This window comes from Mirounga angustirostris, unplaced genomic scaffold (genome assembly GCF_029215605.1).
Source record: "Mirounga angustirostris isolate CCGP_5_RB_7025 unplaced genomic scaffold, mMirAng1.0.hap1 SCAF_7, whole genome shotgun sequence".
Lineage (NCBI taxonomy): Eukaryota > Metazoa > Chordata > Mammalia > Carnivora > Phocidae > Mirounga > Mirounga angustirostris.
The window spans coordinates 141,505,099-141,530,083 of record NW_026991715.1 but is presented as its reverse complement, the minus strand read 5'-3'; the positions used below and the strand labels follow the sequence as shown (position 1 = coordinate 141,530,083).

At 44.9% G+C, this 24,985-nt stretch overlaps 1 protein-coding gene across 3 annotated transcripts in view; it reads left to right on the top strand.

Moving 5' to 3' along the window:
• The window catches only part of FBXL7 (F-box and leucine rich repeat protein 7), a 371,784-nt gene extending 353,567 nt beyond the window's left edge, over positions 1-18,217 (top strand). For 2 of the 3 annotated variants that reach the window (XM_064596837.1, XM_064596838.1), the window contains 2 exons: positions 8,997-9,608; positions 16,893-18,217. In XM_064596837.1, coding sequence (XP_064452907.1) covers positions 8,997-9,608; positions 16,893-17,785 — 1,505 coding nt within the window. In that variant the 3' untranslated portion in view covers positions 17,786-18,217. Of the gene's footprint in view, positions 1-8,996; positions 9,609-16,818 lie in introns of all 3 variants that reach the window. The other variant, XM_045863279.3, reaches the window with a different exon arrangement.
• Positions 18,218-24,985: the final 6,768 nt, after the last annotated feature.

Sequence of the window (24,985 nt, the reverse complement as noted above, 5' to 3'; positions counted from 1 at the left end):
CTTTAAAAAAAAAAAGAGAGATTCTCAATATACGCCCTACCATAAGGAGACTATCCCCTCGCCTTTTGAAAAGGATAGTGTCTAATAGTGGTACTCTCTCAGGGATGAAACATCTTATTTTCCATTAAAGAATAAATAGTATAAGGTCACCCTTTGCCATTTTACAGATAAGAAAAAAGGAAGGCTCTAAGATGTTGTCATTTCAACCTAGAATAAAACCATAAGGAGGCTGATGAATTATAATCCCGGACTGTCCCATAGTTTCTGAGGCTACCTGTTATTTCTTATGGCATAACTTTCATAAGGCATCCTTTTTAGATACTCATGTTGCTGACAAAATCAAACTGCACTATAGATTCCAAAGATGGCATTCTGTACATTTCATTGATTATATTTGTGGTTTTTAGAACAATGTGGCTTAAAAGCTTCCTTAGCAGTATGATTCTTCCCTTTAAGGGAAAAAAAAAAAAAAAAGGTCAAACAGAATCGGTGCTGAGCTCAGTTTAGAGTCAAAAACTGAATACACCAGGGAACTGGTGTTCCAGCTAAATACAGAGCTGGGCATTTCACTAAACCATATGCCCTGTAGGAGAGTAGGCTCATCCTCCTCCTCAAGACTTCGAGGATTAATCACCATAGCTCTGTGCTGGTCCACATGACAACAAGGCAGGTTTTTGTTCTTGGACAGAAGTGTTAGCCATAACCTGATCCTGGCGGGGGGCCGGGGTGGGGGCGGTTGCCACCTTCTGGATGACAATCTTAGCAAGAATCTTTGGGTCCCAGAGGTAACTTTCTCCAGGTAAAATGCAAGATCAACCTTGTCTATATAAATTTCCACTTTATGCAACCAATACCTTAAATAAGTTCTAGGGTGTGTATATTATGTGAACCACATTAAAAGAAAATATTTTGAAATAAAACAAGAAGAAGAAAGATCCCTCAGATTGTATTTTTTTTTTCCACTGGCGAGGTTTTATAGATCTATTTTTTTAAGCTTGAGTTTAAGCTAAGAAAAGAAACCTTGCTTTTTATGGCAAGAGTTCTTGAGTAGAAAGACAATTTATAATGGAAAGCATCTTGCAGAAAAGTTTTGGTAATCAGAGAGGGAAAATTCAGAGTAGCTTTGTAAATTTTGACTTTGAAAGGCCAGTATAATGTAAATATGACTTCCTAGAGTGTAAACAGCAGTGGTTCGAAAATAAAAACTTGTGCAAAACAGGCAGCTATCTAGTTGGAAGAAAATGTGTCTAATAAGCATGGGTGTCTGAGATGCCTTGAATATTTTTGATAATGTACTATAATTATTAAAGATGTAAAATTTCCAGGACTTTTGAAACCATGAAAAAACAAGTTTATTGGGTTTTTGTCCCCCCCCAGAATAAGACAACTATACTTTTTGGTATTCTTTACATATTTAAAGTAACCTAAAGACATTAAACTTATTGTTCTCACATAAATTACATACTTGGAAATGTTTTAAATTATTAATGGAGCCACAAGTGCTTAAATTTTAAGGCATCCACCATCTCTTCATTTAATAAATAGATGAAAATATCAGTATTAAAAAGTGTAATTATTTATTTGCCTTAGGATCTCCATTGCAGCAAATAAAGATTACACCATTTTGAGAAAATCCAAAAGCTTACCAAAAATATTATTTTTGTTTGTTTGTTTGTTTTTAATTTTATTTTGTTATGTTAGTCACCATACAATACATCATTAGTTTTTGATGTGGTGTTCTACAATTCATTGTTTTTGTACAACACTCAAATGTTTTCCCACCACTGGGAGATTCTGTGTCATTGTTTTTACCTTGGGCTTCTGAAAACTGACTTTTGTTCCAGACTTAGACAAACTTTTCTATCCCTTACCATCCTGGATTTTGTGTGATTTGAGCACACTCTCAAAAAAGTCATTTTTCTCTCTCCTTAAAGGATACAAGAAAATAGAGAGGTCAGATTCTTTGTTGTAGAAGTATTTTAATGGGACTGTGATATAGAAAGGAGGTGGGCTAGGAACATTTGCTTTATAATCTAGTCAAATGCAAAAACTCCTCTCTTCCTAGACTCCACTGGGCACTCAAGCAGCAGTAATAATGTGTGTTAAATGAGCCAATGAAAGAATGAATCGTCACTTTCTTTTCTGCCTATAAATCTGTAATCCTAGAATGTGTAGCAGCCCAACCTACTGAATTTTAGTACCCAGCGTCTGTCCCTGTGTATTCCTTGCAGTCCATTCTGTATATCTTCCCATAGACATCAGTGCTGTGTGTTTTTCATTTTATTTCAATCTTTTGGTTATATCCACCTTCCCAACGTCATTACGAGACACCAGGCTACAAAATTCACATCTCATTGCAAAAATACATGCTCATGTCTTTAAATTCTCCCATTTTGCTTTCACGACACTTACATGCGTTCATCTCCAGACATGTTCTTTTTGCAGATTTTATAATTTTTCCTCTTATAGCTTTGTCTGTCTGCCTATCCCTCCATTCAGCCTTCCATCCTACCACAAAGTAATTCATTGAGTCCTCCTTTAACAGATTTCATTATCAACTTATGTATTTATTTTTGAAAAAAGTTTGTCCAAAGAATGTCTCCAGGGAAAACAGTAGTCTTGGTAAATTTAAAAAGCTACCTGTCTTGGAGGAGGTTGGGAAGATGGCAGAGTATGAGGACCCTAAGCTCACCTTGTCCTACAGATACAACTAGATAACATTCACATCAGTGTAAATAACCCAGAAAATGACCTGATGACTGGCAGAACAGACTCCACAACTGAAGTTAGAGAAGAGGACACACTGAAGAGGGTAGGAAGGGCAGAGATGCAGTCAGAGATGCTGAGGGGAGCAAAAGGGACCATGGCCATCTGTTAGGGGGAGGGAGTCACAGGTGCAGAGAAGGGAAAGAAACAGACTATCACACGGGGAAGACAAATCCCCATAACATCAGCTTTGAAAGCAAGAGGAGCCGAATTTTGAATTTCGTGAGTTCTTACAACCAGAAGGACTCAATGCCTGGAATTTTAAACATCAGCAGGTTCAGTTCTGGGAGAGCCTGGAGGGTGAGAGGAAGCTGAGTCCCCACCTTTAAAGAGATAGCATGACAAACAGCCCACAGAGATACAGGGTAGAAGCAGCGGTTTGCCCAGAGCCTGGGACATACAGGAAGGAGAGTAGTTTACTCATTTTGGAGCATATCCCGGAGGGGCAGGGATCACTGAGGGAGTTCTCCAGGAACAAAGGAGCTGGCAGGTGCCATTTCCTTCCTCTGCCCCCCAGCATAAACACACAGCCACCTGTGGGAACCAGTGGCAGTGACATTCACAACCTAACATGTTTACACCAAGCCCCGCCCCACAGTGCTTCCTTAGATCCACCCTTTCCAGTCTTGCTTGCCTCAGTACCAGAGATGTGGGCCCCTTTACCCAGAAGACCGGCGCAAACCCTGCCAACACTGTGTCTCCGGACTGGCATGATTTGCCGAGCCTGAGTCCCAGTGGCCAAGGGTCTCATTCCCCAAGCAGACTGGCATGCACCTTTGTAAGACTGTGCTCCTCCACCAACCCCACCCCACCCCCCACCCCCGGCCAGGGACCAAAGCCTGCCCACAACAGGAAAAGAGAGCCTCCGTGGACTACTGGACCTAAGGAAAAAGCAGCCAGGATACAACAGCCAAGCGTACACAACACACTGGTGCACAGAGGACACTGCATGGCAGGGCACTCCAGGACCTCTTCTTCAGAAGACCACTGCTTTCGACAGCAGGAGATATAGCTGACTTTTCTAACACACAAAAACAGACAGAGAGAGTTAAACAAAATCAGGAGACAGAAGAGAATGTCCCAAATAAAAGAACAGGATGAAACCACAGCAAGAGACTTAAGCGAAACAGTGATAAGTAACGTGCTTGATGGAGAATTTAAAGTAATGATCATAAAGATACTTGAGAAAAGAGTGGAGGAGGTCAGTGAGATCTTTAATAAAGAGACAAAAAAGAACCAATCAGAGATGAAGAACACAATAATGAAATTTAAAATACACTTGAGGGAATAAAAAGCAGACCAGAAGAAGACAAATGAATTAGTGACCTAGAAGACAGAATAATGGAAAGTAATCAAGCTGAGCAGGTGAGAGAAGAAAAAGTACACAAAATGAGAATAGATTTAGGGAACTTAGTGACTCCATAATAACATTCACATTATAAGGATCCCAGAAGAAGATGAGAGAAAAGGGGGCAGAAAATTTATTTGAAGAAAGAATAGCTGAAAACTTCTCTAATATGGGGAAGGAAACAGATATCCAGATCCAGGAGACACAGAAATCCCCTAACAAAATCAACCCAAGGAGGTCCATCCCAAGACACATATAATTAAAATGGCAAAAAGTAGCAATACAGGGAGAATTTTAAAAGCAGCAAGAAAAAAGAAGACAGTTACAAACAAGGAAAACCCCATAAGGCTATGAGCGGATTTTTCAGCAGAAACTTTGCAGGCCAGAAAGGAGTTGCCTGATATATTCGAAGTGCTAACAGGAAAATATCTGCAGCCAAGAATACTGTAACCAGCAAGGCTATCATTCCGAATAGGAGAGATAGTTTCTCAGAGAAACAAAAGCTAAAGGAGTTCATGACCATTAAACCAGCCCTACAAAAAAAGGCTAAAGGAGACTCTTTGAGTGAAAAGGAAAGACCTTAAGTAAGAGTAAGAAAAGTGGGAAACTCACAAAAGCAGTAAAAATAAGTATATCTGTAAAAATCAGCCAAGAAATTCACAGAATAAAAGGATGTAAAATATGACACCATATACCTAAAATGGGGGCGGGGAGAGGGAGTAAAGAATGGGTTCCAACTTAGGTGACCATCAACTTAATATAGACTGCTATATGCAGAAGATGTTATATACAAACCTGATGGTAATCATAAATCAAAAACCAGTAATAGATATGTGAAAAATAAAGAGAAAGGAATCCAAGCAGATCACTAAAGAAAGCCAGCAAGCCATGAAAGACAGCAAGAGAAGAAAGAACCAGAGCAGAACTACAGAAACCACAAACAAGTACCCAATGGCAATAAATACATATATATCAATAATTACTTTGAATGTAAATGGACTAAACACTCCAAACAAAAGACACAGGGTGTCCGAAAGGATTAAAAAAAAAAAAAAACAAGACCCATCTGTATGCTGCCTACAAGAGACTCATTTCACACCTAAAGACACATGCAGATTGAAAGTGAGGGGATAGGGAAACATTTATCATGCAAACGGACGTGAAAAGAAGCAATACTTATATCGGACAAAATAGACTTTAAAACAAAGATTGTAACAAGAGACAAAGAAGGACACTATTATAATAAAGGAGACAATCTAACAAGAAGATAAAACAGTTGTAAATACTAATGCATCCAACAGCTCTCTGGAGTGTCTTTATATAAGGGCAGTAATCCCAATTATGAGGGTTCTACTCTCATGACCTAATCACCTCCCAAAGGCCCCACCTCCTCATATTATCACCTTCGGGGTTAGCATTTCCACATGAACTTGAGAGGGATACAAACATTTAGACCATTGCATTACTCATTGCCCTTTATTACCAATTTAATCATCAGGTGCTATTTATTCAATTATGACAAATCATACCCTTTCAAAAAGTCTCTGAGGGTTCCTGACCTGAATAACTAGGAAGGATCCAGAGAACCCTAGTGTACATTCTGGCAAAAGAGACATCCAGCTTTCCTGGTGGAAACCCCCAGGCTCCCCTGCTTGTCTCCTTGCGTGGATGAGCAGTGCCTGGCCATCATGAATTACTCCTGAGAACTCTGCTGCTAAGCTCTAGAAAAAGGCAGGAAAGAGAGCTATTACTTGCTCCTGAATCCTCTCCAGGACAGAATGTTCCTCACAGATGTGTGAGGCTGCCATCTCTTTCTGAGTGTGAATTCCGTTACCACTCGGGTATGATTATTGGCAAAGAAAAAAACGGAACGTGTTGCAAACAGCACAGCAGTTCTGGTCAATCTGGATGCATTCCCATTCTCTCTTGTCAGTGGAGGGAGCATGCAAGAGTGAAGAAAAGTGAATCTGTTATAGATGCAAGTTTAGGAATCCTCGATTCCCTACCACAAGCACGTTCATCCCACAGGGGCATAACTCAAGATGTGCAGGTTTCCGCAGAGCACTGTGAAGTGTCTTCTCTTTCAAGAGGAACAGAACATAGGCAGGCAGGAGAGAGATTTCAGAGCCCTCACAGCCAGGAAAATGTCAGAGCTGAAAGTCTAAGATTGCCCTCCCCTCCTGGCCCTAAATTAGCTGTTCACCTGCCTAAGAAAAATGCTAACTTTGGAGGCAGTTCTCAGAGTTCACATCATGATGAAGGTTAGTACCACGGTAGCTTGGATGGCAGTTTTGAAATCCCTGATTTGCATGTAGTGTTTTCCTTAAAGATTTACTATATATTTACAAAAGAGAGATGTACACATTTCTTTTTTTTTTTTTTTAAGATTTTTTATTTATTTGCAAGAGAGAGAATGAGAGACAGAGAGCATGAGAGGGAGGAGGGTCAGAGGGAGAAGCAGACCCCCTGCCGAGCAGGGAGCCCGATGTGGGACTCGATCCCGGGACTCCAGGATCATGACCTGAGCCGAAGGCAGTCGCTTAACCGACTGAGCCACCCAGGCGCCTGAGAGATGTACACATTTCTTATGAATGATTTAAAACACAGTATGTATACCACTTGGGATGGGGAAGTACATGCCAAGCTAGAAATGATTGTTTTTTTTAAACATTTTAACTATTTCTTCTCAATTCAAGAACTTCATATGCACCGACTATGCACCATAAACTGTGCCAAGTATTGCCAGGATACAAATAAGAAAATGATATTAGTCCTTGTCTCAAAGGAGTTTTTAATGTAATGAAGGTATATTCGTCATCTGTTGCCACAGTAATGCTGTGTAACAAATCACACCAAGCTCAGTGTTCTAGCTCACACATCTGTGGCTCACCTGGGCATCGGGTGACCCCCGCGGGGCTTGGCTGAGCTTGGCTCGAAGCTGCAGGTTTCAGGCAGTTCTATATTCTCCATGGGCCTCTCAGCACCCTAAGATCAGTGGACTAGCCAGGCATGTTCTTCTCATTGGGCACATCACATGTCCTAATATTCACTGGCCAAAGCAAGTCACGTAGCCAAGCCCAACATCATTAGATGGAACAAATCTACTGTCCCTTGGAGGAACCATGGAGTCACCTGACAAAGATACGTGGATATAGGGAGAGATGCCAAATTGAGAAAAATAATACAGTCAAGCACATTAGGGAAAGATAGATTCACAACTGCCTAATAACAAAGGATGGGGATTTCAATAGGGAAGTGATTGATTATATCTCAAAGACATTAAGAAAATGTTCTTAGAGGAGGTGGCATTTGCACTTAGTGTTTTTATTTCAAGAGGCAGACAAGGTGAGGGGAGGGGGGGAAACAGTAATTCAAAGATGATCCATGAGCGAAGTCACGGACATGTGTAGGACATTTTCAGTGTTAGGTTATAAAGAAGTAAATTGAAAGAAAACATTGTAACAGTAGAACAAGTATACCAGTAGGAAAACTACAAATAGACACTCAGTGGAGACCCCAGTGTCAGAAGTTCTTGTGTTGTATGTTATTATTGGAAGTTTTTGGGGGAAAAAAAAAAAAATGAGTGTTTGAAAATTCCCAAAGTATGAAATGTGGAAAAGCACACAAGGAAAGAATTTTTGTTTAAGTCTTTAGAGCTGTAATTAAAGCTGGAAATGACTTAGAAATCATCTAGTCCAGCTCACTTATTTCTTTTTTCACAGATAAAGAAACTTATGTTTTGGAGATAAAGTCTCTTCTCCCTCTCTCTCTCTTTCTCTGTGTGTGTGTATGTGTGTGTGTGTGTGTGTGTGTGAAAAATATAAACATATTTAGAGAGAATAGATGTCATCTTAAATAACTCTATCCATCTATGTATGTAAAGTACACAATAAATATCTTTATATAGAAAATAAATTATTTCATATAGATATCAAGGTGGGGGTATGAAATGAGCAGACTTCTTAAAGTGGTATCCTAAAGAATTCTTAATCCATCATAAATTTAAAAACCACTTGTATCCTCATTAAGTGGTCTTTCTGGTTTCAAGGAATAGAATGGGAGTCACGTCACTGAAATGCAAAGGGCAGACTTGTTAAGAAGGAGGAAAAATATATATTGCCACAGATATTCAAGGCCTGGAAACACCACCTGAAGTGCCCAGTCTAATGGCCGAAGTGGGGTGGCTCCCCAGACCCCAGACTGCAGTCGGAGTTTGGGGTACGGTTATCAAAAGATGGGGGACTGGACGCTAGGGGGCAGGCCAGGGCAAAGACAGCAAACACTACGTCCATCTGCCAGTCTTCCTCTTCCAAAACCCATTCCTTCGTTGGTCAATGGAAGGTAATTACCTGCCTACTCAAAATGTAATTAGAAAAAGAAAAGAGTTTGTGTTCACAATATGTGAGATTTTCCCCAGAATAGAGATAATGAAACTTTGAAGTTGTGCCCTTTAGATGATCACCATTAATGGAGAGCAGAAGTCAGCCAGCTATGGCCCGCAGGTCAAATCCAGCTGGTCTGTTTTCATAAAAGGAGTTTTATGGAAACAGCCACCCCTGTTTGTTTACGTATTGTTTATGCCAGCTTTTGCACTACAATGGCAGGGTGGATTAATGGCAACGGGAGACAGGGCCCAGGTGGCCTGCAGTGCCTCAAACATTCCATATCAGGCCCTTCACCGAGGGGGTTGCCCGCCCCTCCTGCAGATAGAGGACAATTGCTGGAATGGGCGAAATCGGCCTGTGCTTCTGCTTCAGGTGATGGATTCAGCAGGGGGTCTGCCCAGGAGGCATATCGGTGGACTGGGTGTCACCGCTTGGCCTCCTTCCCCGGGCTCCGCTATGGCCATCCTTTTAACCCTTTGCTCTCTGTCCTTTGCCAGACTCCGACCTGAGCATGCGCACACTGAGCACGCCCAGCCCAGCCCTGATATGTCCCCCGAACCTGCCCGGGTTTCAGAATGGAAGGGGCTCGTCCACCTCCTCGTCGTCCATCACCGGGGAGACGGTGGCCATGGTCCACTCCCCGCCCCCGACCCGCCTCACCCACCCGCTCATCCGGCTGGCCTGCAGACCGCAGAAGGAGCAGGCCAGCGTCGAGCGCCTCCCGGACCAGTCCATGGTGCAGATCTTCTCCTTCCTGCCCACCAACCAGCTGTGCCGCTGCGCCCGCGTGTGTCGCCGCTGGTACAACCTGGCCTGGGACCCGCGGCTCTGGAGGACTATCCGCCTGACGGGCGAGACCATCAACGTGGACCGCGCCCTCAAGGTGCTGACCCGCCGGCTCTGCCAGGACACGCCCAACGTCTGTCTCATGCTGGAAACCGTAGCGGTCAGTGGCTGCAGGCGGCTCACGGACCGAGGGCTTTACACCATTGCCCAGTGCTGCCCCGAACTGAGGCGACTGGAGGTCTCGGGCTGTTACAATATCTCCAACGAGGCGGTCTTCGACGTGGTGTCCCTCTGCCCCAACCTGGAGCACCTGGACGTGTCAGGTAAATGGCGGCTGACCCCACCCCCCACCCCCCACCCGCGGGGCCTTCGGTTCACCCTCCCAAAGCTGTAGAGGGCATTGCCCCCCCCACACACAAGGTCCCCTCCCTGATAGCCATTAGAGATGGAGGGTGGGTGGTAAGGACCTGACTCTTCCAGAGAGACTGTCTCTATGTAATCACGACCCCAGAGGCCAGAGGTATCCCTTTCATCACACAAGGCCCACTCCTTAAGGCACTCAAGTCACCTTTTTGTCTGGCTGTTAAGGTAATGGGACTTTTTTTTTTTTCTTAAAGATTTTATTTATTTATTTGAGAGAGAGAGAATGAGAGACAGAGAGCACGAGAGGGAAGAGGGCAGAGGGAGAAGCAGACCCCCTGCCGAGCAGGGAGCCGATGCGGAACTCGATCCCGGGACTCCAGGATCATGACCTGAGCCAAAGGCAGTCGCCCAACCAACTGAGCCACCCAGGCGCCGTAATGGGACTTTTAAACCCGTCCTTCCTCCCCATAGCCGTCACTGAATTTCAGAGCAACCATAGAGAATGGGAACCAAATATCTAACCCAAAGATAGGTAGTTTAGACGCCGCCCTTTCTGTCCATTAGTTATTATTTCATGGAGCCCAAAAGCTGTGTCTACGCTGATTCTGTGCTTTGGGCCGTGCTCACGATTGCTTGCCATTTTGCAGACCCTGGGGAAAATCCATCATGGTCAAGTGTCTCCTTATATTTCACCCCCACTGTCCTCACCCTTGGGTTGATTTTGGATCTTTTTTTTTTTTTTAAGCAAAATTCTCAATTACATACTGCAAGGATAAGGCCCATCAAGTGGAGCCTTTAGATCTTTTTAAAATTGAGGGAAATCCCAGCATGGTTGCTTTGCTTGAAAACCTCTCTCAGGCAGGAAGAATTAAAACGCAGACTCATACTTTGGCGCCAGACGTGGATCCAGCCGGACTAACAGCCTTTCTTTATCTCATCTACTGCCCAGTCAAAAGACCAACATTGGAGAGGCTGAAATCTGTAAGATGCATCAGGGAGTTAAACGAACAGCATGAGCCACAACCTCAGGGATGGTCGGGGAGGGGTCAAGAAGTAAAAACCACTGTGACAGGCGAATAAACAGAATTTGGGATTTACAAGCATCTGAGGTAAATGATACCCTCCAACAAAATCTGAAGTCAAAGTGTGCTCTGAGCTTGCTCTCTCTTTCAAAAGCCGACATCTGAAAATATTTCAGATGACAGTCAATTATTTTTCGCAGATTCTTTCCCTCGCTGGAAAGCAATTCGTTTCTCCACCCCCTTCCGCTGGCTTCGGGACAAAACCATAGTAACCGTAGTTTCAGTTAGTCATGAGCAGCTGCGGGCCTAAAGAGGCAGGAAACAAAGAGGTTTTCTTACATTTTTCTTCCAAGGAATTCTGGAAACAGAAAGCATTGTGATGTGGTAGAGACTGGTTTCAAAACTTTGTGATTTGCCACAGTTCACAGCTTTCTCTAGATGTGTTTCCTCTTCATTTAAAAAAAAAAAAAAAGGCAAGGAATTGGCTTCTTTAACATTCTAAGATTCTGAGCATCGTGGGCCTATTTTTTCGACACCTCATTTCTTTGTCTTTTCAAAAATCAGGTTAGAGAACGACTTGTTCTTGGAGTCCCCATCTTTGTTGAAGGAGCTCCCTGAACACCCTCGGGACACGCTGCAAGTACTGTGCCCTTTTCTGTTGGAGTCCTTTTGAAATTCAGAAATGTAGAAACTACTTTGGGAATGGAAATTCCTGGGCTTCTAGCCTGAGTGAGTGGATGGGGCTAGGCCCTTTTGACTAACCATTCTGCAAGCCTGATGCCCTTCCGCTATATCCCCCTAATCTGCAGAGCCTAATATATTTGTGGTCTTCTCACATGCCTCCCAGTGACCAGCTGGGACCTGTGTAGACACTATGTACACAAGGGAATCTCTAACTCACCAAGTTAAAGCACAGGATTCCAGCTATGGGGGGGAAGGGGGCGGGGTTTTCCAAATGGTGCACTCCAGTTCTGAGGGAATCTGGAAACCTTAGGTTGATACTGGGAGAAGCCAGAGGGCTGCCAGAGGTGATTTCACCTCTGCCTTGTTCTCCTTGGTTTTCGAGCTGGCCTTCTCGCTGGCAGGAACCTCGACTTTGGAGGATTCATTGCTGGTCTAGAGCTTCTTTACCCCAGAGGATGTGAGACTCTCTTGTCCCTGCTACACTCCCCTTGAAAGCTGTCTTTTCAAGTCATTGAAACTTACTATAACTAGCTGTAGGCTTTTGTCATTATCACATATTACCTTTTATTAATATTTAGTCCAGATTCTTCAAAGAAACAGAATAGTGTGTGTGTTTGTGCACACGCAAGCGTGCACGTAAAGAGATTGATCTGCTGTGTGTGTGTGTGTGTGTGTGTATGTGTAAAGAGATTGATCTGCCATCTGCAAACTAGAAACCCAGGGAAACCTGACAGTACAGTTCAGTCCAAGTCCAAAGGCCTGAGAACCAGGACTGCTGATGGTGTAAGTCTCATTTGAAGGCAGGAGAAGACCAATGCATCAGTTCAAACAGTCAAGCAGAAAACAAATTCTCCATTCCTCCATCTTTTGGTGTAGTCAGGCTCTCATCTGATTGAATGATGCCCATCCCCATTGGGGAGGGCAGTCTGCTTTACTGGGTCCACTGATTCAGACGTTAATCTTGCCCAGAAACAGGCTCACAGGTACCCCCAGAAATGTTTAGCCAAATGTCTTGGCACCTAATCGACTCAAGTTGACATATAAAATTAACTATCACAATTAATAATGTCTTGAAACATCAATGAAACACAGTAAAGCACACCAGTTTTCAAAGTATAATATATTGTAATTATCGCAAATGAAATTGCCTCAAAGGGCCCTCTTACAACCAGACACCTGGAGTTCTCCAATAATGAGAGGGGATGGTAACGAAGAACATTTTTGTGAAAGCAGAACCAAATCTGCAATTAAGTGGAAGAAACCCCACAGATATGTTCAACCTAGATTGTTCATTTCCTATTGAGGAGTATCCATACTCCTTACCCTGAGTATTAGGGCAGGCCCCATAATCTGATCCCAATGGACCATTCCTATCTCAGTTCCCATTAAATGCTATCAGATACTTTGCATTCCACCTTATGGCCACTCCTCACAACCCCTCTGCCACCATGCTTTCTTGGGTCTCATATTTGCTCATGCTATCACCTTACTGCCTAATCTCCATGTTAGGTAATCAAATTGCTTCTCTCAAGAATCCTCTTATAGATACTCACCACTTCCAAGACTCCTGATTCCTCAGTATCTAAATGTTCACTTCATGCTGACACATCTACAGTAAATCTCTTGTGCAGTTCATCAATTGCATGTTATATCCTAGTCATTTCTTACCTCCTCTCCTATAATTGAAGGCTTGCATCAGAAAACCTTCCCCAGGGCGCCTGGGTGGCTCAGTCGTTAAGCGTCTGCCTTCGGCTCAGGTCATGATCCCAGGGTCCTGGGATCGAGTCCCACATCGGGCTCCCTGCTCTGCGGGAAGCCTGCTTCTCCCTGTCCCTCTCCCCCTGCTTGTGTTCCTGCTCTCGCTATATCTCTCTCTGTCAAAAAAATAAATAAAATCTAAAAAAAGAAAACCTTCCCCTGTCTGGCTGTATGAGTCTCGTAATATCACTGAGTCTGGGATGCTTCATCTTTAAAAAATGAAGGTTTAATGGGATGATTTCTAGGGTGCTCTGCATCTCTGTAATGTATGAATGCATGAACTAACCACAGATACTACCTACTGGGCCATGGACCAGTTTATTTTCTTTTCAGTCCAAACTTAACAAATCTGTAAGAATTAAGGCTGAGGCCTAAATTAAAATTATTGATCTAAAATAATACAAGCAGATCAAAAGAGCATCTTTACCAAAACTGAGCTTAACCAGTATTTCATTAAATTGGGGACTCGGTTTCAAAAACAAGGCACATGTTTCCCTGAATCAAATATAATATCCTTCCTGGAGTGCATCAGATTTTAGTAGAGATTAAAAATAAATAATAAGAAACCGAAACTAAGAGTTTAGGGACAAAGGTTGTCATCTGAACTTGAAAAACAAAATGCCTTCACAGGCATCCCAGGTAGGCCGCCACTACTGTGGACATATAAATTCGGTATAAGCAGGATTACAGTCACTCTAAAAAAAAAAAGAAATTCAAAACAAAGGAATATTTCAAAGCTGAAGGTGAGGGTTACCAACCACCTTCTGCACAACCATGACGGCTACTGGATAGAGCAGAGTGGACAGCCTCTGATGAGTCACCATCTTTGTTCTCCAGCATTGGATTGTATGCTTTACTCTTTCCTGAAATTCTTTGACCTGGTCGCACTTGGCTTTTGAACCTCATTATTCCCAGGACCTGAATTTTATAAGAGTTTCCTGGGCAGCCTGCCAGGAGGTGGGAGGACCGTCCCCATTAGCACGATTATGTCGCCATTTGGGAGCTTGGATATTGCTCGGGCAGCCAGGGCACAGAGGTGCCTGAGGTGAAGCACCTGGCTTTGGAACTGCAAGAAGGATTCGGGACGAGCACAGAGAAAATGAAAAATACAGATACAGTTTATGTAGTGGGATGAAATATATATATATATATATATATATATATAATGACATCATCATATTTATATTTATATACTAAAAATATGCTGTACATATATTATGTAATATCAAATGAACTGAAATATACATTGAATGAGTGTTTTATATATAATTATGTATAATATGTAATGTATATAATGTATCATATATACACACATTCATAGGGGAAGAGTGGCTAGAAACAGTGTTTAGAGAGATAGCTAAAGCTATCTTCCAATCATCTGAAAAAGGATAGAGTATTAAATGGGTTCTAGATCTCAACAACAACAAAATCTTCCTAAGCATTCATTTCCTTATCAGTAAAATGGATTAAAAATCAGGTAAGGAAATGTTTATAAAAGCATTCTGTAAACTTCATAATTCAATACAAATAAAGGCATTATAATTAAGTATAAAACAGACAGTTGTTTTATAGTATAAATTCACATCGGCCATGGCCAAAGTCCTGAGGACATTTAAATGTTGGAATTTAAATTATCCTGAGTGGGGAAAAATTAGCTCTAGATCAAGGTCCACAAATATTTCCTAGAGGCTTATATAGGCTTTACGGGACAGAAGGTGAAATCATATATATTTTGCAGGTACTTACATAAAGAGAGGAAACTCCTCCCTCCACACCCCCCTGCCATGTGACGGGGGTGGGCCTCCCGTGTGCTGGGCATGCTTTCTGCCTAATTGCCATCTGCTGGAGACATTTTTGGTATGAGAGCACTGGCCTGAGGGGAAAGGTCTGGTTAATGTGTGGGAAGAGGAGGATAGTGTTACGGACTGAATGTTTGTGTCTCCCCAGAATCCCTATATTGGAACCCTAGCCATCAGTGTGATGCTATTAGGAGGTGCGGCCTTTGGGAAGTCAGTAGGTTTAGGTGAGGTCATGAGGGTGGAGCCCCTATGATGGGATTAGTGCCTTTATAACAGAGACCAGAGAACTTGCTCTCCTTCTCTCCACCATGTGGGAATACAGTAAGGAGGCAGCTGTCTGCAAGAGGGTTCTCACCAGAAACCAGGAAATGAATTGGCTGGCAACCTTGATCTTGAACTTCTCAGCCTCTAAACTGTGAGAAATAAATGTTTGTTGTTTAAAAATAAATGAAATGAATTATCCTATCTGATCTTCCTACAGAAGACTATTCACTATAATTCACTAGTTTGTTCATTCAACAGATGTTTAGTGAGCACCAGCTATGAACCAGGGATGAGGGATACAGCAGTGAACAGCCCAGAGTCCCTTTCCTCAGGAGCTTACCTTCCAGAGTGAGGACAGCAAATACTTAAGTGAACAAATAAATGTATCATGCCACAAAGTGATAAAGAGTGCTGAAAAGAAATGGGAGTCAAGCAGGGGACACTGGTTCATACAGGGTGATTGGGAAGAATTGTCCAATAAGCTGACGTGTGCTCAGAGACCTCAAAAAGTAGGGATGGCCCACGGGGCTACCCGGGGAAGCCCTGTCCCGTGCACAGACATTGAGGCAGGAGGGCAGCTCAGCTGTCTGGGAACCAGCCAGGAGGCCAGCGGGGTCAGAGGAGTGGGGTAAGCGATGAAGTCAAAGAGAGCAGGGGTACAGGTCCTCAGGGGACCCTTAGACTTTAGGGGGTGGCATCCAAAGACTTGGAGCAAAGTGACACGATTGGAGTTCTGTTTCCCAGAATCTCTCCGGCAGCTCTGAGAACAGACAGTTGGGAGTAAGGGCACGACAGGGAGACTGGTTAAGGGGCTGGAGCAGTCATCCAGATGACAGAGTTGTTCTTCCCTGACCAAAAAGAATTGAATTGAGTCTCCAGGTGGCCAGCGGTTAGATTAATCATTATGTATCTTTCCCCTGGAGTTTTCCAAGTACCTCTGTACCCATTATTTCACTGCATGCTCATGATACCCCAACATACAGGCACCCCAGCTGCTCATGCTCATTGCATAGACAAGAGCCTTGAGACAGAAAAGTTAAGCCTCCTGCCTGAGGCCCTAAGGAGGAGACCTGAACCAGGTGTGACTCCCAAATGCTCTTTCTGCCAAACCAAGGTCATGGCCAAGCCGCCTCCAGCACGATCTTACCTCTTTGACCACAGAGCTACAGGACCGTTGCAGGGAGAGAATCAGCCCTTACCAAGCTTCCAGAACTTTCTGGGCCAGGGCAAGATATTTACAAGCATTGTCTCCTTTATTCTTCACAGCGACCTGTGGGGAACATGATCATCCCCGTTTTAAGACAAATGAGGGACTCAGAAGGATTGATTTGCCCCATGTCAGGCAGCTAGTGACGGATGTGGAATTGGAGCTGCGGTGTTTCTGATTCAAAAGCCTAGGGAGCCTCTTAAACCCAGACGCCCATAATCATTAAAGGATCAGATGAGCAGGGAGAACCCAGTCTTGCTCTTGTTCTCCGTAGGGGTCAAAACGGGCAGGGTAACATCGGGGGCCGCGCTGGGGTGGGGGGAGGTGTTCGAGAAGGAATCCTCAACGGCATCCCCCGGGTGAGGCACGTACCACCCCCCACCCCACGCCCGGTTCTCGAAGGTTCTCTGAGCGTGTGTTCTGTCTCTCTGTGTAGGGTGCTCCAAAGTGACCTGCATCAGCTTGACCCGGGAGGCCTCCATTAAACTGTCCCCCTTGCATGGCAAACAGATTTCCATCCGCTACCTGGACATGACGGACTGCTTCGTGCTGGAGGACGAAGGGCTGCACACGATCGCGGCGCACTGCACGCAGCTGACCCACCTGTACCTGCGCCGCTGCGTGCGCCTCACCGACGAGGGCCTGCGCTACCTGATGATCTACTGCACCTCCATCAAGGAGCTGAGCGTCAGCGACTGCCGCTTCGTCAGCGACTTCGGCCTGCGGGAGATCGCCAAGCTGGAGGCGCGCCTGCGGTACCTCAGCATCGCCCACTGCGGCCGCGTCACCGACGTGGGCATCCGCTACGTGGCCAAGTACTGCAGCAAGCTGCGCTACCTCAACGCGAGGGGCTGCGAGGGCATCACGGACCACGGCGTGGAGTACCTCGCCAAGAACTGCGCCAAGCTCAAGTCCCTGGACATCGGCAAGTGCCCGCTAGTCTCCGACACGGGCCTCGAGTGCCTGGCCCTGAACTGCTTCAACCTCAAGCGGCTCAGCCTCAAGTCCTGCGAGAGCATCACGGGCCAGGGCCTGCAGGTCGTGGCGGCCAACTGCTTCGACCTCCAGATGCTCAACGTGCAGGACTGCGACGTGTCCGTGGAGGCCCTGCGGTTCGTGAAGCGCCACTGCAAGCGCTGCGCCATCGAGCACACCAACCCCGCCTTCTTCTGAAGGGGCCGCTCGGGCCGCCGCGCGCGGACCCAGTGGCGCGATTCCCGAGAGCAGCATCTGTAAGCGCCGGCACCCGCCCACCCGTAGCAGCCCTTGCTTCCTGGGAGGCTCTTGGGGGTCTGGCTTTTCGTTTTCCTTGGTGCTCGTGGGCGACAGGGGTCCAGGAAAGCAAGGGGGAGTGGGGGGAGAGCGGGGGGAGGGCGGGGGGGTGCAAGTTGCCGTGCCGGTAAACTGGTTTTTTGGGTCAGGTCATCTGTAGGCAGTTTCTCTTCTCCCCAAAGAGGTACCTCAGAAGGCCGATGGCAGTGTGTTTAAGAACGCCTCTTTCTCTGTCTCTCTGCTCCCGGCGGCATCCCAGGCTTCTGCGTGCACACACCTGTCCCAACCGCTCCCCCCCCCCCACAGCCCCTCCCTGGCCAACAGCAACCACACATCCAGGATAATGATGCTCTCCAGACCTCCTCCTCTTTAAACCACTTGAGTGGCCTAAGCCGCACTCAGCAGTCCTGCGCCCAAGCAAATTCTTGTTAAATAAATGTCCTAGCACGTGGTATATACAAAGCGCTTCCAACCCTTTTCTAAAGAATCACTTGGGGCAAGCAGCACTGTGCAGGAGGAGACCTGCATTCTCCCCTCCTGCCCCCCCCCCCAGCTCTGCCACAGACATAACTGTGTGACCTTGGGCAAGTCACTTGACATCTCTGGGCTTCGGCTGCCCGCACTGAATCAGAGGCCATTCAGCTCGATGATCGCTTCGTACCCATTTTAGAATTGAGAGGACAGAGATTGTCAATAAGGAGCAGTGCCTTGGCCTACAGCATATGAGGCATCTACCTCTCCCAAGAGTATTGGTTCTGTGGGTGCTTTCAGGAGATTGGGAAGTGCCAGCATGAATGTCCCACATGTCCTTCAGTTCCGATCTGAATGTCACCCAACCCTGTTTCTTTCGGTGGGTGAGTCCCTCGGGCACCTACTCCTGCCCCACTAGGTGGATGGTTCCTGTGATGGGCGCTTCCTGCACCACCCGACCCCACACCATCTTATGGAGGCAGTGGATTTCCCACTCAGAGCACAGCCCACAGCCCCAGTCAAGTGGATCTTGCTGAGTGTTTTCAAATAGGAAGACCCTCACAAGTTTTCATTAACAAGGGAGGCCTAAGAGAGCTCATGTCTTCGAAGGATCTCCTATCCTTTCTTAGTGCACATGTGATATGTAGCAGACACATTTACATCTGCCCTGCAGCTGGCAGGGGCAGACGTGTTGGTTCTTTGTCATTCAGATCACATTTCCACTTTTCTCATCTATTTATTTCTCTGTGCATCCAGACTCCATCGCATGAAGCCTGTTGGGCTTAAGCCCGAAGTGATTAACGGCACAGATTGCCACCTCGTGTGCCTTCTCCCATGGCTATCTGCATGTTCTCTGTCAAAGAGCACACAGCAAACTTTCAGGTGTTTAAAGACCATTCACTCAAAAATGTCAGGCAAATGGAAGAAGGAGCACATTGACCACACTGGAGCGCGGGCCTGCTAACCAGGCCCTTGGAATAGAACATTAAAATCCTTGCCAAGTATGCATTTTAAATGGCCCTGTTTGGATGGGAATCCATTTGCTAGCCTCACTTGCGTGAAATCGGGATGCCAGAAGAAAGTCCACTGCTCATTTTCATGAAATTGATTTGCCTTTTGTTAATAAACACATGACTTTTCCCACATTTTTCTCTGGCCACACCTCTCCATCGCTCTTCAAACAGTCACCCACTGCTTTCTCAAAGCGTCCACCATCCAAACCCAGAATTTCTGTATCTCCAAGCCAAGTAGGTGGAATTGGTTGCAGATCAAGCTCACACACAACTCGACAACTGCACTCCCACTGTAGGCTCCCTGCGTTTCTTTGTCTTATGTCGGGAAGGAGGAGATAGAGTGAGGTGGCGTCTGCCCAGGAGGTTTCTTTCCTGCACCATATGACCTATGACCTGCTCCCCAGTCAACATCGTCAACAATTTAGTGGGCAGTCATGACTATGTGCCATGGGGAAAGTGAACTGCTTGGCAGGGGAGAGTGTCTCATGATAGTCCCAGTGTTTAGAGCCATGAAAGAGGCTGAAGGTAGCATTCCCATGCTCTGTGGTTTCTGACCGTGTCTAACATCTCAGGAGTTGAGAGTCACAAGGATTGTCCCTAACCCTTGGCACCGGGGTCTTCCAAGTGGTTAATTTTCATACTCCCGGAATGAGAAGAGCGATCCAAAATGGCGCCCTGAACCAGAGAAGGGGTGTCCCATTACAATACCTTTATCGCCACCACCCGACAACACCGTCTAACCTGTCTTCCACACATGAGGCAAAGCTGACTTTCACACTCATTGCCCAGCACGTGCTGTCTCTCCCAGTCTCTCCCTTTGCCCCAGTCTTCTCTTCGGCCACTCTGCCCACCCCTCTTGGGATATGAATCTATGGCGGAGGTCACTGGGGAAACAGCTCAGCAGATTTTTAGAGACCAAGCAAAAGGCCTCACTAGGAAATTTATCTGTTTTAAAACATTGCTTCCTTCCTGCCTCTGCGAAATTGAATGCTCATTGTTTGTTTGTTTGTTTTATTTCTAATGATCAATCACTGCGTGCTGTATGACTCTAGAAAGCCTTAATTTACTACCACCAAGAAATAAAGCAATATGTTGGTAATCGGGTTAAGTCTCATTTAATAACGCTGGCCGGAGGAGCATGGTGTTCAGATGGGGACACTCAAGGGCAAGGAAGAAACTTAGCTTCTGCTGAATTGGAGAGCAAGTCAGCAAGTCGGGTCACTGCAGCTCTTGTACTTTTAAAGTTGCATCCACGATTTTGTCGTTTCCCTTGGCTCAGTGACTTTGGCTGGAAATTAGCAGGTGAGTGAAAAATCATTACCTTCACAGTTTAGGTCAGGTCTTCGATTCCTTAGCCCGAACCTCTTGGAGCCAGATGTATTTTGGAATTCATAATTTTTTATATTTGAGGAAGTGAGCCGTGGTGTATTTTGTAATACACCTAAGGGCGACACCCTTAGTCAAACACGTTAGATTTCTGCAGCCGTCGCTGTGAACAGTCATACTATATAAGATTATTACAGACTAAATAGCCTTGCATCCATTCAGGTCAGGTTTTGTCACCAAATTAATTTGTGCTAAACATAATGAAAAAAAGCTTCTATTTCTTCAGAGCTCTCCAGGTTTCAGAACTATGAATAAGTAACCGTGGACCTGAATACGTCCCCTGTCACAGGTCCAAATGCTGGAGTAATCGTCGAAATTATGCCATTGATTGTTATCAATTTTTTTAAAGGTCTTAGAGCATTAAAACGTAGAAGGACAATATGGCAACCTGATCTAAATGGAAAAATTATCATTCCGTTGGAAAAAAAGAAATGCCAAAGCTCTACTCACCCCAACCTTTAGATCTGAGAAATCAATATGGCAGAAAGCAAGCACCGAAAGATGAATGGCACAATTCTGCTTTAGCAAGTAAAAAGCTTTTAAGAGATACTGATTTTAAATGTATTTGTCCTCAACCTTCTTCATATCCTATGTCAGCTGCTTAATGACTGTCACATTAACCAATAGGACAGTGTGCTGCCTGGGAACATTCACTGGAGGTAGCCCCACGTAATCCTGGTCAAGATCCCAGAATAAGCTAGCAGGAAATAAAAGCATTTGTCCTTGAGGTTCATGACTTCTTAAATTGACATTTGTTCAGAATTTGAAAAAGTTTTCAAAAAATTTGCTACCCAAGAGCATTCAACATGAAACGAAACAGATTGGGCCTTTTTAAGAGGCAAAGTAATACAATAAAATTGCTTCCCATGTCCCAGTTTTCACAAAGAAGTCCCCAAGAGTAGTGCATTTGTTCAATAGCTGGCAATCGTGATTCGTTAAGAAAGACGTTAATTTGAAGAACTGCTGAATCGACACCAGGGGAGGGAGAGAGCATAATCAGAGACTTGGTGAACACTGCAGTGAAAATGTTCACACAGAGAATCTGTCAGATGAAGTCAGTTTCCCTCTTGCATGCTATTGGTCAAATGGTTTCTTCTTTTTGATCCGTTCACCAGCTGTGGTCCTCAATGTGGCAGGAAGGGGAGGTGCAGGGTGAAGGGGCACGCCTGTCGTTATCGGTCTGCAACGGAGGCTGATGCCGTCACCGAGACTCCCCCAAACACGGCTCCAGTTGCCCAAAGAGCAACTCAGGCGGTTTCATGAAGATGACCGCCAGGTGGGCAGAGCTGTTCACCTGGGGGAAGGAATACTCTCCCAGACACTAAGATTGGGGACATCCCATCCAGGGATGTACTTCAGATGTGACTATTTCTCCCTTTTTCTCTGAGTGCACCGTTATCTCCTAAAACCACACAGATCCATTTTTGTAGAGCATTTTTTTTCCCCCTTCAAGTCACCAGATCTGCTAAAACCACATGGGATGAAAGAACATCTCCATTTGGGAGCTGGAGGCTGCTCAACCCCCGCCTGTCACCAGGACCACTGTGGCATCTCCAGCAGAGGTGTCCGCTGAAAATATTTACAAGGATGCCGGTCTCTTGGACTATCCAGGAAGGCTACGTGTAAGTTCTAAATTGTTGCTCAGGTGTTAACAACCAGCGTCATCCCGGTATTCGGGATGGCCTTGAAGATCATTTAAAAAAAATTCCCTTGACCTAAATATTTCCAAGTCTAGTCATTTCTATATTGCAGAATGTTTCTCTTTCCAGTCACTGAGCTACTGAATTTTACACTGATGAGATCAGTATGTCTGAACTCTATCCCAGCCCATGATGATCAACATATGATGGAGACTGGAAACTACAGTCATTCTTCATGAACAAAGGATGCCTAGGGCATGCCAATCATTTTCTTCTGAGGGAGCAGACAATCCCCAGCAACCCCTTTCACAAAGGTTTATTGAGCAGGTACTGTGATAGGATCTGGGGGGATAAGAGAGAATATCCTTACCCTAAATGGAACGTCAGATCCACTAACTATAATATCATGGAATGAATTATAGGATGGAGAGGGGGATATAAAAAGCAAAGAGGCAAGATCCTTTCATTTATTCGTCCAACAAGCATTTATTAAGAACCTAACATGTACCAGACACTGTGGGGGCACTGAGAGTCTTTCCCTGATCGAGTTTGCCCAAGAAGTAATTTTCATCACCGTCTGGAAAGAGGAATAAAACTTAGGGACTCCTGTCAGAGGGAACATCACAAGCCATGGTGCACTTGAACATGCAAACAGCATACATAGAGCCCAGGCAGGAAGACAGTATTTGATAAGGTTAACGAAGTCATTTCTCTTTACCATAGGCTAACATTATCATAACATTAACTACACTAACGACGGGTTAACTTCGTCATTGCCTTGCGGTCGTCATATGGAAATAGCAAGTTCTGTTCTGCTCTAATGTCATCCCACAGATTAGTTCCTGGGTACATTTACACACTCTTTCACACACACACGCATACATACCATATCAAGAGTGGGAACATTCTGCAAAAACAACACTGAAACATAATTTCTTGGACAAACTCTGAGGAACCTCAAAGCAGCTTGAATGGCCTCCCAAACAGCATTCCTGATAGGCCTGCGAGCCTGCAGTCATGATTTCTGCAGAATCTAGCACAGAGAGAGGACAGGAGTGCCCTCCCTCAGTTATCCTTGGATGCTTCAGCCAACATGGCTGCTCTGTGGAACAAGTCTAATTGTTACATGTTTATGATGAGAATGGTCGGAATAATTGCGGCTTCTCAATTTACCATGCCCCTTTGGCAAACCAGTCTGTGTCGGTAATGTCAAAAACAATGGATGGTCCGAGTGAGATTGATTAAATAGCCATTAAAATTGCCAAGAAATGGGTTTTACTTGTAAATTCACTGAGGATTGGTTCTTTGAAACCTCAGATATTACCAGGCTTGGGAATGTGAAATTATCTGCCACAGTAACGATAAACTAAGTGATGAAAGCCATTAGAAAGTGTGAGGGTGGTAGGAAGGCTTTTAATTTTTGTTTTGCTGCCATGAGACAGCAATCCTTGTGGTTTTGCAGAGCCCCAAATGTTTTCCAAAGTCTGGGAAGGATTCTGAAGCCCATTTCCAGACAGGCATGCAGAAAGATCCAGGGAGAAGATTTCTAACCACGCAGAGGAACCAATCATTGGCACTTCCTTTGTCTCTGATCTTCTACCACCACCAGTGAACACAACCACCCCCTAAAAATAAAAATTTTTAAGGAAATTCCAGGTTTCACATCATGAGTGAATTCTTCGTGGGTGCTTACACTTAGAATTTAAATAAACTTATCACGGTCTTTTTCATTTATGAGAAAGTAGATAAAGGGACAAACTGTCACAACTGATAAATGCCTTCTTTGTTTTATCTCGAAGCCTCTCCTTTGGAGATGGAGACCAAAGTAGATATAATCACCTGTGTCTAATTTTACACTTCTCATACTTACAGGATAACTACACAAATGTACTGGATTTCAACTGAAAAACTCTTCATTTTGCAATCCCACCCCCCGGAATCATGGAGAAATGTGGCAAAAGGTGGGTTTTCGTGCTTCCTGGTGACTTAGTAAAGCCACTGCAGAGATCGTTTTGCCGAACAGATCCTTGTCTTAGGAGAAGAGCCGGAGAGGGAGAATTCACACCATTTCTCTTGTTCTCGTTACAGCCACACAGGGCAATCTGTGATTTAGGAGAGAGTTGATCTGTGTGAATGGCGTCTATGCCGCAAAGGCTCATTGGCTCATTGGATGGGGAGACTCCAGTTGGCTCTATGTTCATCATTTTAAAATATCCAAAGAATAATGGCTGTGGATGCACTGGAAGGTTGGAGACCAAAGGGCTGTAGATTTAAAGAAAAAAGAAAGAGAGGGAAAAAAAACCCCAAATAATGCATGACCTCTTGCTCACTTAATGAAAACCAGAGTCTCCTGCAGATTTCCATGCTGGCGTAGTTTTACGGGTACCATCGCCTTGGGGCTCCTGTGTGTAATGTTTCTTTTAAAAATAGTGCACACAGGAAAGCGATGGGGCATGTAAACACTGCCATGAGAGAGCCTTAGCCTCCGTTCCTTTTAAAGCGTGTGCTTAATCCCAAATGCATGGGGCAAAATAGTCTTGAAGGTGATCAGGTTAGGCAAGGACTCCTTCTGCGTTGACAAAAAGCAAAACCACACTCAGGTGCTGAGTGTTTCTGGTTTTTTGGGGTTTTTTTTTAAGATTTTATTTATTTGACAGAGAGAGACACAGCGAGAGAGGGAACACAAGCAGGGGGAGTGGGAGAGGGAGGAGCAGGCTCCCCGCTGAGCAGAGAGTCCGATGCGGGGCTCGATCCCAGGACCCTGGGATCATGACCTGAGCCGAAGGCAGACGCTTAACGACTGAGCCACCCAGGCGCCCCT